Source organism: Falco naumanni, chromosome 14 (genome assembly GCF_017639655.2).
Source record: "Falco naumanni isolate bFalNau1 chromosome 14, bFalNau1.pat, whole genome shotgun sequence".
NCBI classification, from domain to species: domain Eukaryota; kingdom Metazoa; phylum Chordata; class Aves; order Falconiformes; family Falconidae; genus Falco; species Falco naumanni.
Window position 1 is genome coordinate 4,301,092 of NC_054067.1, and position 13,746 is coordinate 4,314,837.

The window sequence follows — 13,746 nt, forward strand, 5'->3', positions numbered from 1 at the left end:
ACTTATTTGATTGTAGTAAGGCCTGGATCCTAAAGCCCTTCCTCAAGTAAGTCACCCCACATTTCCCAAAAGCCTAGTTTGCTCATAGCCAGTTACTGCTTTTCACTCTCTGCACATAAGTACTTTTACAGAAGTTACCACAGTTTCAAACACCAGGAACTGCCCATGGAATTTGTCTAAGCTATTCAAGGGATTAGTTGCAGATAACTGATGCTCTTCTGCTCCATATCCAAGTAAGGGTAAAGCATCTCAGGACCAAGCTTTCATAACAATCCAGGAAGGAACAGAGTTGTAAACAGATAAAGCTAAAAGATGGCATTTCCAAAACTGTGATCCATGTGACACAGCATCTGTTTCTCCCAGGAGACTGGAAAGCTCTAAAAGCCAGGAAGCCCTGGTCTCTGTACATGGTACATGGCCCTCAAACCTGGGCCCTTGGAAACCCCAAGTTATAGGCAGACCATCAGGAACCCAGGCAGGTTTCCATGGAAAAGCTGTGATTGGAGTGAATTCCACTGAATCAGAAAATTTCCATAAATGTCTGTGGTTTATCAAATTCATATCTGTTTTGTCAGACTATCAGGAAAGCATTAGTACTGCACTTCACATTAAGTTAGTATCCCTTTGTGGCAAACTTTTTACCATCTGTTTCTGCACATGCCCTGTCCAATAGACTACAGTTCATGGAATACATGAACTACACTTTCCTGCAGTTCTAGTTCATAGTGATTTTTTATATCAGGCTGTACTACAGATCTGAATTGATACAAATCTTTTTTTGTATAGATAAACAGTTCCTTCTAGTTCAAGCATCCATCTCAAACATGATCTTAAAAAGCAGCATTCAAGTAAGCACCTAGGCTGAATCCCGAAGGAAACCTTTCTATTGGCTTCATTGAGGCTAGGATTTACCTTGTGTATGGTATGCCAGTGAAAAACAGCCTAGGTAGGCAACAAAAGCTGGACAGAATCCCATGTGTTTGGAAGAGGAGAATGCTTAGATATAAGAATTCATGCATAGCCACCCCAGTCTTCAATTGTTTTCAAAAAAATAATTGTTTTGAAGCTATTCCATATTTTTATACAGTTGTATTGTGTTGCCTGTTTGTAAAATCTGAAAAATTTCTTCAGCCAGGTTCAACCTTTAAAGTTACAGGGTAAGTTCAAATCCATATCAAGTCTTGTGAAGCCTTGGTTGCACATCTTAGCCCCCTGCCATTACCTAATGCCAATGTTGGTGATAAAACAGTGCTATCCATATTGCTCACTCGTGGTCTTATCTTGATCGCACTAAAATTGCAGGCAAATGTCAGCATGGTCTGTCAACTTCTACACTGAAGTCTGAGCCCTTAGAGAATAAAGGCCAACCACAGAAACAAAGATATTTCCTTTTCAATTGATGCTATAACATCTTTATTCTATATGTTTTATATTGCTTCCACCAACAGGCTATGAATGCCGGAAAGAAAAGCTCAGATTGAAGCCAGTTAATTAAAAGGATTCACACAGATGGTTTGCCTGGTACTTTACAGAGCAGCTAATTAAAGCAATGTTAGTCAGCACCATTAAAATGCCAGATAAAGCTTTGAGAACAATCCTGATTAGGAAGCGAGGTTTACAAATAGAGCTTTGAGCAATGCAGTATATTTGCAGTTAATTAATCTAGTTCTAACATATCTTAACTAAGGCACAGAATAATGCATGCTGATATCAATATTAATGCCAAGATTTTTCAAAGTTCAAACCTGGCGCTTATTAAAACAATCCACAATGACTCTAATTTCACATTCTACAGGAGAATATGATATCATGAGGGAGTCTGAACTCCTCTAATTAGCCATGATTTAAAGAGCACTAGAAAAGAAACCAAGGCAAGTCCTAGCTGAGGAAAATCAGTCACACACAAGCAGAGAGAGAGAGAAACTACACCAGACAGAAGTTATATTTAGACATACAATATAAACAAAGCTTCCTTGCACTTCTAGACAGATGCTGTGTTTGGGGAGGATCAGTCATGCTCTCCAATATGCTGTCTCCAATATATGACTGTATATATTTTTTTGCAATAACAGCAATGTGGTCTTGATCTGAAAACTTATTCTAAACCTTATTTTATGCAACCAAATAGGCCCATTCACTTAATGTGCTAGAAGATAATCATATGCACAGGTATGTTCACCATAGCACCTAAACCATGGTCTTACTCCCTGTAATTGAAACTGACTTTTCTTGTAATTATTTCATCAAATAAGACTTCAAAATGGCAATAGAATTTCATCCCACATTCCAAAGATAGGCAGATATCCATGTGTTTTGGACCACATGTTATGATTTAGCTGTTATAGGCCTAACTTCTATGATCAACCTAAAAGAAATAGAGGTGAAAACAGTTACCTACTTCAACTCTCCACTGCTATTTTCCAAGCAATAAAAGGTTCACCATTTTCTTTCCCTTGTTTAGAAGCCACAGTTTGAAGGCATTTAGTGATTTCATAGTGAACTGAATAATGTGGCATATATCAAGGTAAATCTGCAGTAAAATTCATTCTCTTCATCCAATACTCTGAAGAGTCACAATGACTCACTCAAGTATTGGTCTCCGCAAATGTCCAACCACAAGCCAAACACTGCTTTTGGACAGGCATCCCATGCAGGCACAGCAATGTCCTGCAGAGGCTGCATGAACAGGGCCTCATAGCCAAACAAGAACCACCTGTATTCTCCTTTCATTTCTCCTTTCATTTTAATTTCTTTCCAGTTCTACTGCTCTTGCAGTTGCCCAAGGGGCAAGGGGATAACTAAGGCTTTGGCAGTCTCTCTTTCTGCTTTCTGTGAGATGACTCTTGGAAAGCCCAAGAAACTACGGTGACATAAGTTTCAGAGTATAGCACAGACCTGAGAGGTGCCTCTTTTATTCATGTTTTCCAATATTTGTGCCTAATGGGACAGTAGCTGAATTTGTCACTTGAATCTTTTGCTGATGACTTTCTTTCAAAGGATGTTTCTTAATTAAAGCATACATCTTGCCATTCCAGAATGTGTATTACTAGCAAACCATACAGAAAGTGCTGAAAGCACTGCATTTCTATGCCAAGCTCAGGTTTGTCAAAACTCTGTATTATTGATAAGATTCTGGAAAGGTATCATTAGACACCCTTGATTGCACTGAAATAATGGACACATTTGGTGCTTCAAAGGAGGAAGTGCACTTACCATGTCTGTCTTGAAGAGAAATGTAAGATCAGGGAAGGAACCCTAAATGGCTAACTTCTCCTGCCCTCGTCCTGCAGAATGTTCTTTGCTGACCCACTAGACTCCCAAATACTATAGTACATACATGCTCCACAGCCAGATTTGACATTCGCCATTCAAAATATTAATATTTGATGGACCAATGTAACTAAATATATGCTTTTATGGAAAACTAAATGTCAGTGTTTAATCCCGGTGCATGCCAGCAGAAAACTGCTCTTTCACTTGAGCTCCTAGCCAAAAAATGTGCATTCTGTGGTGGCACAGCTTCACAAAAAAATCTCCCCAGGTTTATCTGACAGATAACGAAAGGCACTACACAAAACCTGAATTTTCAGCTCAGGTTTCTTTTACATGAAAGCCCAAACCCACTGAATGAAATTTCAGCTGCATTCCTAGAAATCTGCAGTGATGCAGGCTCCAGGGAACAAATGCTCCACTGTTACTTCCATAGAGCTCTTGTTCAAAATGTCTTTTCCCATGCTGAGATGCTAAATTCATGTGATTGTGACTGTATAGTGCCAAATTCACTGCCTAATAGGTATCAGGTGACTTACATTTCATAGGTAAAGTACAATCCCTTTGCACAGTTCATAGACTGCTAATAGTTAAACAATCTAGAGGATGTTTTAATATAAGATGTGGATAGCTTTATGTCTTAGAAGAAAATTTAACCCATGTGGTGCAGGACTTGATATGATCTTGAGTTGAAACAGGAGGTTTCAGGTTTGAATTGACACTGCCATCTTATACACTTTGTCATATGCACTCATTTTCACATCTGACATTAAAATGCATGTCAGAAAAAAATCAGCTTTTGGGTAGCTTTTGAAGTCTGCCTTTGACAAGTTTTGCCCATTTTGAAAACAACAGTGGCCACAAATTGTGACGGTCACTAGGAACAAACACTTGCATAGTATATAGTTTTCTCTTGACACAGTTCCGTCATCAGTATCACCACTCCTCCACCAGAAGGCTTGTGCCTGTGGATGTCATGGAATCATGCATGCTCTGTGGCACAGCCTGCTACCCTATAACTAAGTCTTCCAGGGGCTACAACACTACAAACCATTAATAAAATGTTACCAGTACTAACAAGGGCGAAACCATGCTATAACAGTGCGATTGATAGTGGGGTTCTGTGTGTATACAGGACCTAATGCCTTCTACATTAACGCACAAAAAAGCTGTCTAACTAGCAGGCACATAACTGTATCTGCCTGTCCTAATACCAAATGCTACAGCAGACAGCAGGAGAAAATACAGCAGCATGAGACATGACCATCAGTGCTGGCACTGCAGCTAATTATTGGCAGCCTAAGATTAACTGGGACAGTCAACTCAACACATGAATTACTAAAGTTCAGCAAAATAGCAGCATATCACTTATATTTTGTAGCATGACAAAACTTGTCCTTTTATGATAAAGGAAGGAGAAGGGAAGCTTTTCCTCCCCTGTATTTGTGATATCACAAGTTGTCAAGAACATTTGCATGAAGTATTCCTTTCCCATTGCTTCCAGAGGACTCCCTTTTCTCAGTAAGCAGCAAAATCACCGGGAAATCCTGTGAATACAATGGCACCACCTACCATCATGGAGAAATGTTTGTGGCAGAGGGTCTTTTCCAAAACAGGCAAGCAAACCAGTGTGCCCAGTGCAGCTGCTCAGTAAGTAACATGATTTGACAGAGACCTGCTCTGTCTGTGCTTCATTTCTCCTTTCTAGAAGACACGCCACTGAAATATAAGCAATACATAGCAAAGGCCAGGAATGGAGAATTAATGCTGGAACTCATGAAAATGCTCAGAGCCAGTCTGCAGCATCTGGTATGTGCCAGGCTGCCTTTTATTCAAACACAGTGCACAAAGCTTACCCCTGTCAAGCATCTGCTGTAAGTGAGCTTACAGTGCAGAGGCAGCAGGTAAAATATTGATACTTAGCATATATAGAATATTTCACTTCAACCTGACTGGAACATATGGCAAAAAAAAAGAAGCCAGTGACTGAAAGTGAATTCATTTGGACTGAATGATAAGTAAAGACCCCCACAGGCTAGGAGTGGACAGCTCTGTGAACTGACACTGGGCCACAGAGCCATTTCTGAGATGTCACCAATTCAAATCCAGTATATTTGAGCGGTCACCCAGTGACTCTTCAGAGCCAGTGTCTGAACCAAAGCATCCCTCTCAGTCCAACCAGCTCTTCAGTATCAAGCATTAACAACTCTGGACCTCCTCTGATCAAATCATCATCATATTCTACACTAACTACAAATTTGACAGGCCAAGTACTGAACAGACTTTATGACTTTTAGTTGCTGCTAAGCTATATCTCCAGTTCAATATTAAGATGCAACTAAGATAGAGCAGGTGCGAGAATTTACACTGGGTGATTTTAGCACCATAATATCAGTTACATTTTCAAACTAGTAATTGCAGTTCTTCCCCCTGCACACTTTTAACTCTTCCCTTTTCCCCATTTTTTTAAAGAACAGGACCTCCTTCTGTGCAACACCAAATTTTTAAAAAGCTATTCAGACTTTTCATTGGTCTAATATTCTGCTTCTGCATACTAGAGTGGCATTTCTGTAAACACATACTAGATTTAAGCATGTCCATTAAAAATGCATATGCAGTACCAGAGGAATCGGATGACTCCTGAATTATCCTTGTGTTTTACTGGCAGGAAGGAAATGTGTACTGTGGGCTGAAGACTTGTCCCAAATTAACTTGCTCTTTCCCAGTTTCTGTTCCGGAGTCCTGCTGTCCAGTTTGCAGAGGTAAGTTCGAGTATAACCACAGAAGAACAGGCTCTGAATTTACTCCTTCCCCTGGCACAGCCCTGTCTGTGCACCAACACTGTTACTCGAGACACTGTCTGCAAGTTTCCCATGTACTTACAATCTAGTGCATGTTGGGAAACTAAACCTTGAATGCAAGCAAGGTAACATCACTACCTTTGTTTTCCAAAATTGAAACAAGGAGAGAATGCACTGATGATAAAGTTGCATCCCCATAGTGAGGTAAATCAAGGCTTCAAGTAATGTATTGAAATAGCTGTCATTGCTCTGGGTAGAAGAGCTTTGCAATAAAAGACGAGCTTCTATCTGACATATTACCAGACCTGCTCAAGTTATGCAAGACACAAGAATTTCAATTCAGAGGGTAAGGCCAGTCACTCCAGTTCAAGTTAGGTGTCAGTTGATACGCAGGTGACTTCAGTATTTTACTAGCGATTTCGATTTAGGTCTTGTACACACAGGGAGCTTGATTCTAGGGGCCCTTCCCAGCCTTTCTGAATGTCTAAACCTAAATAGCTGTCTAAAAGACCTTCTAAAGATCTGAGAATTTCTAAATGTATTTTATCTGTTAGTATTGTGGCATTTGAATCACCACTTCTAGGGTATGTAAGCACCTATGGCCAATTCTCAAAGGTTCAGATGAGCACCCAAAGGTACCTATGGTTTTCAGAAGTGCCACTCTATTGATACCAGCGATGCCAGGCTGCATTTGAAAAATTCTCCTGCTTGCACCTTTGTGCAGCCATATCCTTTTGGGATTCTGCTTGTTTGAACCCATCACTTTCGCATGGTAAAAATAAGGAGTAGTATATTGCCAGTTGTATAATTTTGCCTGTGATGCTAGTTGTGAAGCACGAACTAGCATAGTCCCACAGTCCCTGTCCTAAGGAGTTTACTGAACACACATGCTGGACAAAAAGCTCCGAGCGGTGAAGCCAAAAAGAGGGTACTTCAGAGTGCCTCAGTGCTTAATAATGCAGCACGATGCTACAGCACGCTTGGAAGGAACGAGTTCCTGGAGAGAAGCTGTGTAAGTCATGTCAGTGCAGCAAGCTGTCTAAGCTATTTAACCGTGGAGATGCAGCAGTAATTAATTTCAGTGTGGCACCCTGTAGCACCTGAGCTAATCTTTTGGCAGGGCAATGCTGTGCTGCATAAATACATCAGCTCAGTCAGAGCAAGTATGAGGATCTTTATGCAATACTTCTTTGTGTGGACATGGTTTCTCATTCTTTTTGCCATGTTTTGCCATGTTAGTCCACAGTATCTTTATAAATATTGAAACATTTTGCCAGGGAAACTGCTTATTAAGCTTTCTGATCTCAAGCGGACAAGGTGACAGTTCTGGCTTCCCAGGGTGTGATTTAGTGATATACTGTTTTAAATTAATACATTTTCAGTTAATTAAAGTAAATCCTTGCTAATCATCTGATTCCTAGTATCTGTTCCCTGATAGTTATTTGAGCTGTATTTGAAACAAGTCTCTTCCAGTTACAAAAATCAAACTGACTTTCAAAGTTAGAAGTATCAGACACATCTATGCTGTAAAATAGCCTTACGCTGGAGAAATCAGTCACTTCAGCCAGAGAGAGAGTCACTAATTAGAAACAGGTTCATTAGAATTTCCATATGAGAGGTGAGATTAAATTGCATTATGCAGTAGAAATGACCCAGTGTCTGCACTGATGCAGGGTTTTTTTAATGTATTCCACTGTCTGTTACTTACTTAAAATGTTAAAATGCCCATTTATCTTGTAATCAACTTTGGTCTTTTCAATACGGCATGTTTTATCTCCCCTTTGTGATTCTCACAAAATGCAAACCTAATCAAAAATTTTGTGTCAAGATCTAGCACAGCTCATGGGGAGGAAACTGAGTCGGTTTCTGCTCCTTGCATGCCAAGTATGTTAACATAATTGATTACAATTTTGCTGATTTTCCTATTCATTCCTCTACTAGTCACTCGAGAAGGTTCCAAACACTACTGTTCAGATGCTGATCTATGTTAGGATCCATCTTCCCCTTAACTTAAGAGGCAAGCTCTCATAAACTGCATAGAGGATAAAATGCTAATACATAGTATGCACTAAGCTAGTGGTGATGGGTCTGACTGATGATTTAACTCTAGAACTGGGGGCATACCTACATCAGCACCATGGCTCTCCCAAGCCAGTATCACGCACTACTACTGCTGTAGCAGCTATGTTGCTTCGAGGACCCAAGCCCACGGTCTGCGCCATTAATGTAAGGCTCCTGATGTGTTGGTACTGCACTGCTGCGTTCCAGCGCAATGCTTGGCACATCTAGAGCTAGGCTTTGAGCCACTAGCAAAGCAGTCTTATCTGTACCTGTATCTGAATTCCAAGGCTGGGATAAATTCCAGGCTTAGCTCCACACTAAACGATTTCTCCTGTTCTTGCACAAGTTTCCCAAGAGTCAGATATCAGTTCAAGTTCCATGGCTTGTCTTATCAAGGAACGCCTCTAAATATGTCTCTAAAACTTCTTAAAGCCACATTCTATCTCTAGCCTGGACTAGGCTATAATTTTTTCCTGCTATAATTTCTACCATAGCTCATGCTTAGTTATGTTTGTATTTATGAAGTTGTCTTTACAAAGAGAACAACTGGACACTACTCCTGAATAGAAACTGAGCGTTTCTTTTTTCCAACTTTCCTTTCCATGAAACACATGTTTAGCTGTGAGGAACCAGAGCCTGACTTCGCAAGTACCTCCCATTCATTCTCAAAAGCATGCATTACTTCCGCATCACATGCACAAATCACAAGTGCTCCAGCAAAACCTTTTCTCTTTTAGAAGACAAGTCAGAATGTCCTTGGTGCTATGAGCCCTATCCTGTAGTACTTTTGTTGGCCTGATTCAAAAAAAGCAGTGCTGAACATTTCATGCTCTCTATGTGCAAATAAAGGATCCTATGAGCTTAGATGGGATTTGGTTTTAGTGGGTCAGCTTCTTATACATCCTGCCATAACTCATTGGATGCGCCTGGCTTCCTGAAAGAGTTGCTGGTTTGTGTCTAGTGAGTCATGCACTGTGCATAGCCATCACTTCTATTTATGAAACAGAGAATCTTTGTCAAACAGATGAAAGTACCTTCCTGGTTCATAACCATACCTGGGGGTGAATTGTGACTTGGCAATTTTTATTAAATGAAGCATAAATAAGAGGGAAAAAACAACCATACAGATATGGGGACAAGAAATTTGCAGGACTTTTTCTTGATATGTATAATACAATGTTATTTATTAATGGCTACACTTCACAGCTGACTACAAAAACCTAGTTCAAGATTCAGTTCTCAGGAAGTTACATGTCACTTGAGCAACAGTTAACTGTGCTTATGGCTTCACACTGCCCACAGCAAATGGAAGGTCACACAGTTTAGCTTTTCTCTGTAAGCTAAGTCACGTCTCCTCAGCTTTGCCTGAGATCACATAGCAAATGGTTGCAGGAAATCACCTTGCTCATAGCATCTTGTTAAGCTGCACAAATCTGACAGTAAACCTTCATCTTGAGTTTGCGTAATGCATGGGAAGAGGTCTTCCTTTTGATCTTTACAGAATCTATTACAATAAAGTCAGGCTACAGACTGGATGCAACCTCCAGCTTCAATTTAGCTGTAAAGGTGGATGAGACTTTTCTCTTAAGTATCTCCCAAGGTGTTGCACAATTAGTCCCCTAACTTATACTGCTCTGATTCATGTACAGGAGATGGAGAATTATCATGGGAACATTCTGATGGAGATATCTTCCGGCAGCCAGCCAACAGGGAAGCCGTAAGTGTGACCTACAATTTAAAGATAGATTTTCCTGCTGTGCTGTGCACGCCAGTACACTGGGGGGAAAAAAGAGAAAAGGATGATAACAGGTCTGAATATCTACTGCTTCATCCTGGGTTCTGTGAATCTAGGCCAAAATAGGCTTCTTCCACTTCTGCAGACCCTTTAATAAACTCAACCTGAATTCATGAATAATGATGAATTAAACTCCCATGAGCTCCTGTGGGTTCTGGATTTGGTCTTTGTTGTATATGCTTTGTAAGAATAAAATCCTACAGCATCTTGTTTGCCATGCAAGCATTACTTTTAAATCGTAATTGCAAAAACTTACTTCCCAGTTGACATATACACTTGTATGTATTTACTTTAGGGGCTTCACTACCCCTGGGGCTAAAAGTATCCATTAACCACTTACTCCTCAAGAGATTATTTTTATAACAGCATTTTGAGAGAATATGAAGAGCTTTTAAGCATTAAGTGCTATACCTAAATATATAAACCAACAGGTCTTTGAATCAGTGAGAAGAATCATGCCTTCTAAAATAACTGCTGTAATATACACTAGCCCTTCATGCACTTCATGGGTATTTCAGAAAGTAATTCTTTGAAAACAAGTGTTTTTGCTGTAGAAAACACACTGCACACTACTACTACTACTACTTTCCTTTGCAAATAAAATGAGGTTTCTCAGTCTGTAAGACAGATTCTAGTGAGGTTCTGCTCAGTCTGTGCAAACCTACCACTGGCCATGCATGAGAGTTTAAAGCTGCAAGGAAACAAGAAGCTGGACAGTCATTCTGGACATGCTCTGCCACTGAAGTCCCCACAGAAAATAATTCTGATGAGGAAAACTAGACAGGCTTACAATTCTTCTCATCTAATCTTTAAGCAGAGTAGACAACAGTAAAGTAGGTATCTAGCTCTGCACACCATTTTTAATACATGGATAAAAATAGGTATTTCTGGGTTGTGATTCATCTCCTCATGATACAGACATGCACAACATCCACAGCAAGTCAGGTTCTAAAATGGCCTCTCTGTCCATTGACTTGGTTAGGGACTTCAGATGACCTGCTTAGATAAAGACACCACTGATGTGTACAGTCTGGTGAGATGCGTTACCACTACCTATGTGTAGATGACTTCATTACTGTGTTAACTGTCTGCAAAACCCGAATGGTCTTTATTTATTATGGTGCCATTCATTACACGTAATGATGATGCCTGTGTTAAGCTTCTAGTACAGCCTTTTCCCCCATGTTGATTGGAATGAGACATTTACTTTCCTGCTCTCTGCCTCCAGAGACACTCATACCATCGCTCCCACTATGACCTGTCACCCAGCTCAGCGAGGCAGGTAGTCAACATTCCACGATTTCCCAATGCCAGGAGTAACCGTGGAGTTCTACCGGATCCCCAGCAAGCTTCAGGAACAATTGTACAAATCGTCATCAACAACAAGCATAAGCACGGACGAGGTAAATACAAGTACTTCTTATAGTATTACTATGAGTCAGGAATCAATCACCTATAGCTCAAAAAGACTTCTCAAAATATACAGCAGAATCTTGGAAATTCACACTGGTATCAAGAGACCCAATGCAAATCAGGGAGGCAAACCCCGATAAGCTATTAAGGATGCAAAATTAGCTCATGACTGAGATCAGTTGTGCCTATACATACAACAGTGCATTTCACTCTGCAAAGACACTACGCTGTTGTGTTGCTCCCTGAATTACTTTGTGGGATTGTGCTACATGATTCTGAGAACACATGCAGTGGTCACTCGGGAAGTGAGCACTTTGTGCCGTAAAGGACACCATGATGCCTTTGGATTTGCTAACTTGTTCACACAGTGACTTGTCCAGTAGGAAATTATTTGTGGTTATTTTCTTTACTGTCTCCTGTTTTGTAACTTTACTAGCTGTAAAGAGCATGTGTTTAAACTGTCCCACAAATCTCAGACCATAAAGTTTTGCCATAGTATCAAGAGGTTTTCTGCCCCCAAGACTTAGCAAATTATTCTCCAGAAAGACAATATCATGACTTCTCCCACCTTAAGCTAGTGGCCTGAGACAGTGGGATGCAAGGGGTGCTTTTCCTCCTCCCTGGCTAACACTAGAGACAGAGTAGGCAGCCTGTACTGGATGCCTGAGCTGTAAAGTGCCAAAGTTAACCAAGATAATGAATCTCACCCTAAGAATCCTTTAGTGCCTTCTGATACTATAATACAGTGCATATTACATTCTGGGGACAGCAGAACTTTGAGCCTACACGCAAACCTTACCCAAACATGACTAAGCTGTATTGCTGGTACATAACAGGAAGGACAAAAGTAGAGTGAAAATACCAATTCACCAGTCAGTGGGACAGGAGGTTTTGCGCAATAAAAAGGGTGGGATGCTCAGTTCCCACAGTAGATGCACTTTGGTGAACAGAGGTCTGCGGGAACAGGCCTAAGAAACCATAGAAGAAATAGCTGTAAAAATGCATGTTCGAAAGAGCATCTGTCCACAAATACCAGTCAGTACACACTGAGAAACTACCCACAAAGAGTTAAAAGCCCTTGTATTGGGGCCAACTAATCTTTTAAGGTATTAACTAACAGAAGGAATGTTGGCCATAGGATCTTTATTATCCACCTGAACAAGCATGAAAAAACATTCAGATCATGCCAGTGTTTTATGTTGAATCTAGGAGCAGGAATCTCCATGCAGTGCAATATCTTTGACATGTAATTCACACATGAAGACATCATCAAAGCAATTTCTAACTGATTTGCTTCAGCAAATAAAGAGCATACAGACGAACAGCATATTTCTGGATGCAGTATATAGTAACTGCCGCAACTTCAGACACTTGCTGCCTGGAGAGTGTCTGAGAGATCCCCATGATGGAAAAAAGGAATGCTGACTGTGTATTTTCTTTTGTTCTTGTGCAATTAACAAGTGTTGTATTAATTAATGCACATATCCCTTGAGACACATTTCAACACGTTAAAAAATAAACACACAACAACTCTCCTGACATGCAAATACTGTGCAGTTGCACGGGTACAGATTTATCATTCTAAACATGAAGAGAACTAAAAACAGGGCATCAGGGAACTAGGAGTTATTTGGTGTATTTTGGCTTCTACTGGAGGCTTCATCTGCTACCTCAGGTAATTACTTAACTGCTCTGTGCTGAACAAACCCTTAAAACAAAATACTTATCTACACAAAGTTATGTATTATCCCTTCCCCTGTCACAGAGAAATTGTGAAATATTTATGTCCATAAAGGATCTGGAGAGCTCTAGCTGGGGAAAAAAATCCATTAAAGCATAAATACAACTAATAATAACAATAAAATAAGCATGTAACAAGATTGCTGAGTGGCTGAGTACTTACCAGTTTTCTCATTTATAATTTTTTCTCCCATATTATTAGTATACACTTAACACTTTGATTTTGAGAAAAAAAGATGTTTCCTACCTCTAAAATAAAAATGTGTCTTAAGAAAGAGTTAAAAAGTAGCAAATTATAAACCAAATGATAGCATAACCCCATGAAAGACAATACATTGCAAAAAATACTCCCCATAAATCTTAGTAACTCAGTAAAATATAAGCCAGTTGGTCACATCTGTTACCAGTTAGATGTAAATTTCAGATTACAGATAAAAATTAAATTGCTTTTGAAAGTTACAGGCAAAATAGGAACATATTTTACAAATAAAAGCATTAATAAAAATGATGGCATATTAGAAGAATTGGAAATATTTACAACATATCCCAGCTTCCCTTTAGTTGCTTTTAGAAATCAGGCAGTGTCCTTTCTTTCACCTTGTTAGAATTAGTTTGCATTTTTCTTTGTGTTTATAAAATATTTAAAAAGAAAGAAGTAAGGTTTAT

General features: G+C 39.7%; 1 protein-coding gene across 1 annotated transcript in view; it reads left to right on the forward strand.

The window, feature by feature from the left end:
- The window catches only part of CHRDL1 (chordin like 1), a 45,329-nt gene that overhangs the window by 22,915 nt on the left and 8,668 nt on the right, over positions 1 to 13,746 (forward strand). The window contains exons 5-8 of the mRNA XM_040614726.1: positions 4,775 to 4,920; positions 5,939 to 6,032; positions 9,782 to 9,849; positions 11,156 to 11,330. Of these exons, the coding sequence (XP_040470660.1) occupies positions 4,775 to 4,920; positions 5,939 to 6,032; positions 9,782 to 9,849; positions 11,156 to 11,330 (483 nt within the window). The remainder of the gene's footprint in view (positions 1 to 4,774; positions 4,921 to 5,938; positions 6,033 to 9,781; positions 9,850 to 11,155; positions 11,331 to 13,746) is intronic.